General features: G+C 44.2%; 1 protein-coding gene across 1 annotated transcript; it reads left to right on the top strand.

Annotated features, from left to right (window-relative positions):
• Positions 1-6: 6 nt before the first annotated feature.
• On the top strand, positions 7-339 carry LOC103779225 (histone H2A type 2-C). The gene has a single exon (XM_008946852.1). It carries the CDS (start codon positions 40-42, stop codon positions 274-276), a length of 237 nt encoding a protein of 78 aa, XP_008945100.1. The 5' UTR covers positions 7-39; the 3' UTR covers positions 277-339.
• The last annotated feature ends 2905 nt before the right edge of the window (positions 340-3244 follow it).

The raw sequence follows: 3244 nt of genomic DNA, 5'->3' as shown, positions 1-3244 counted from the left end.
AAGTGCGGGGAACGGGTGGGCGCTGGGGCGCCGGTCTACATGGCGGCCGTGCTGGAGTCCCTGACGGCCGAGATCCTGGAGCTGGCGGGCAACGCGGCCCGTGACAACAAGAAGACGCGCATCATCCCCCGCCACCTGCAGCTGGCCATCCGCAACGACGAGGAGCTCAACAAGCTGCTGGGCAAGGTGACCATCGCGCAGGGCGGGGTGCTGCCCAACATCCAGGCCGTGCTGCTGCCCAAGAAAACTGAGAGCCATAAGGCTAAGAGCAAATAAGCTCAGCGAGTGAAGCTGCTCAGACTTCACAAGCTAATGTAACCCAAAGGCTCTTTTCAGAGCCACCCACACGGTCAGAAAAGAGTTGAGTTGCTTGCTTTACAAAAAATAATTTCATGTCAAGTATTGTGTGTCCTACCTTTGTTAGGGAGCTAAACCTGATCTGTGGCAATGTCTTAAAACTTCTTTCATACATGGGAGCAATGTTAGCTTTTCTTTTGAACATGGTACCCTTTCTGATGAAAAAATGCAATTATATTTGTAGTGATTAATTTTTTTGGCTATATTTTTTCTCATAACAGGATTAGTAAAACACTCGTTACTCTTAAAGCTGCTGAACTTTCATTAATTTTTGGTCTACTTATTGTGTAAAATATAGGGGTGCAGGGTTAGAAAACTGAGGTGGGAGTGGAAAAAAGCTATGCAACATGAAAAACCATCTGAAACCCATACAACTATATCTAAAATGAAGTATGGCTTCCTTTGTTTGCCTTTGTTCTTTTCAGAAAGCTTCCCTGTGAGTTAATTTTATCTATAAATAAAATGAGAAGTGCTTTGGGGAACTGTCTCATTTTTATCTAGGTCCTTAACTAGTCAGACCTGCACTGTAAAGCAGCAATAGCATCTTTCCATTTCACAGAAGCTCCTTGCAGCACTGCAATAAGGTCTCCCCAGAGCCTGCTCTTCTCCAGGCTGACCAACGCCAGTTCTCAGCCTTTCCTCATGGGAGAGGTGTTCTAGCTTTCTCATCATTTTTATGCTCGAGCAGGTCCATGTCTTTCATGTGCTGGGGCCCCCAAAGCTGGCTGCAGTACTGCAGGTGGGGTGTCACCCCAGTGGCACAGAGGGGAAGAACCATCTCCCTGCCCAGGCTGCTTTCTGTGAGGCCCAGGATATGATGGGCTTCCTGGTCCACAGGCACACATCCCTAGATCAAAGCACTGGAATTCCAGAGAAAGCCTCTGGAGATATCTGTGTCCAGGAGTGGAATCTGTGAACAAACACCTACATGTGGAAATCAGATTTGGTACCACAGGAGAGGCCCCAGCCCTTCTCCAGGTGTGGAGGTAAGTGCAGCACACCTCTGCAAGTTCTTCCTGACATCTGACCAGAAATCCATTAGTTTCTTCAGAATTTCATTCCAAACACCTCTTATTTCACTTCACTGCTCTGCTCACCTCGGTAACTTGAGCTTCACCCTCCAGGATGCTGAGGTTCATTCTCAGCATTCCCTGTTTTTGTTCCTGGGCACCAGGGATTGTACCAGTCGTGAACCCTGTGCTGCCATCACGCTGGTGAGGCCTCAAAGGTAAATGCCTTCTAAGTCAGATGGATTATATGACAGGAGTGCTGTAAAATCTAATAGTATTAAAGACTCGTGGCTTTCAAGCCAATTCCACAGGAAGTAACAAATCAAGTTTCAATACTGAGCTTTCTCTCATCGGCATATATAATAGCAGTAAGGAGGAAAGCCGTTCCGTAAGCTGCCTTAGCTGTACATTGTGTGCCAATACATCTTCACCTTTTAAAGACCTTGTGATGCAAAGAAATTCCAGCCAAGCTCCTTCAAATGTTATCTATTGCAGTTACCTTTAGGGATAACTCAGTAATGTCCTTCTATATATCAAGTGTCTTTGAAGTGCATAGTTAAAAAGTAAGATGAAAGGGTTTTCTATCCTTTTTCCATTGCTTTGTTTGCAAGATTGGAAATAATGTCCCTTATTAAAAAGATCTTACATGGCTTTATTTTTCATATTATTAGTATTTCAGTTGTAGCAGAAACAGATATGGATTTAAATTGCCATATAACCTCTCAAGAAAAGTGAGCAAATTTGCAGCTGGATATAATATGCTGCTGTACTGATTTATTACCAGTTATGTACTTTCTTGTCCAGTCATGGTGAGATGTTGCACTACTGCAACAAATGCAATTTTCTCATTATAGGTTAATGAGGAAATAGGACAACAGTGCTAATTATAGCACACTTGAAAAGCTACATATTTTTATTTTAATGGAGCAGAGTTTTCCAAAGGTTTCCTTTCTTGTTTATCTCTTAGCATTGTGTGTCTAAAATCATGAGCAAGATACAGTTCCTAAAATCTAGGAAGCACATTCTAAACTTAGATCCAAATCATAATTATTGTCTCAAATCCACAGTAAAACCAACTTCTGTTAGGCATTATACTGAGCAGCAGAATTTTTCTTTCCACTTTAATTGTTTTTTTATCTCACAAAACCCTCTGGTCCCTGAGAGAACTGCTGATTTCACTAACAGAAAGACTCAGGAAGCAGCTCTCTGGCCACTTGTAGCAACCCACAGGGAAGGCAACCTTCTAGAAAGCATAATGTTAAATAGTATTAAGTGTGCTCCACACTTTGGAAAAGGAGTTTGCAGCTAATTAAGCTACTGGTCTCAGCCTCCGCATCACACATTTCTTCCAGGACACTTTGAAACAATATTTTTCAAGTATTCCAGTGGTTATACTGCTAGAGGGAAGATTGCACTGTGATACTAACCCTGAGTCTTGCCAATGGCCAGGCCTAACAGGAACAACACAACCAGCAGGAAGAGAATCCAATACACAGACTGTATTGTAGACACAAACGTTATGATATGAATGACCGCCGGGGTACAAACAGATCAATCAGCTGGTACATAAACGACACCACCCCCAACGATCCCACAAAAGACACGACTCAGCCCACAACAGGTGGTACAAACTGAACCGAGGGTTCCCACAGCTGGCATGGGAAACAGCCAGACCAGTAAGTTAAATACATGAGAAAGGTGCCCACATAGTGACTCTCACCCAATCCGCCCACATTCGCAAAGGTCTAAACAGACTGGGGCCCAGCTCCAGGGAGAGTCAGGAGGTCTGCCCTGAACCAGGAAGCTCTGGGGAGTGCACTCCACAGACAGACACTCCTGACTCCCTGCAAGTGGTCCCAGCTTTTATCCCCAAGCAG

The sequence above is a fragment of the Merops nubicus genome, unplaced genomic scaffold (genome assembly GCF_000691845.1).
Source record: "Merops nubicus isolate BGI_N331 unplaced genomic scaffold, ASM69184v1 scaffold23520, whole genome shotgun sequence".
Lineage (NCBI taxonomy): Eukaryota > Metazoa > Chordata > Aves > Coraciiformes > Meropidae > Merops > Merops nubicus.
Note: the sequence above shows the minus strand (reverse complement) of the source record. Positions and strands in the feature narration are given on the sequence as shown.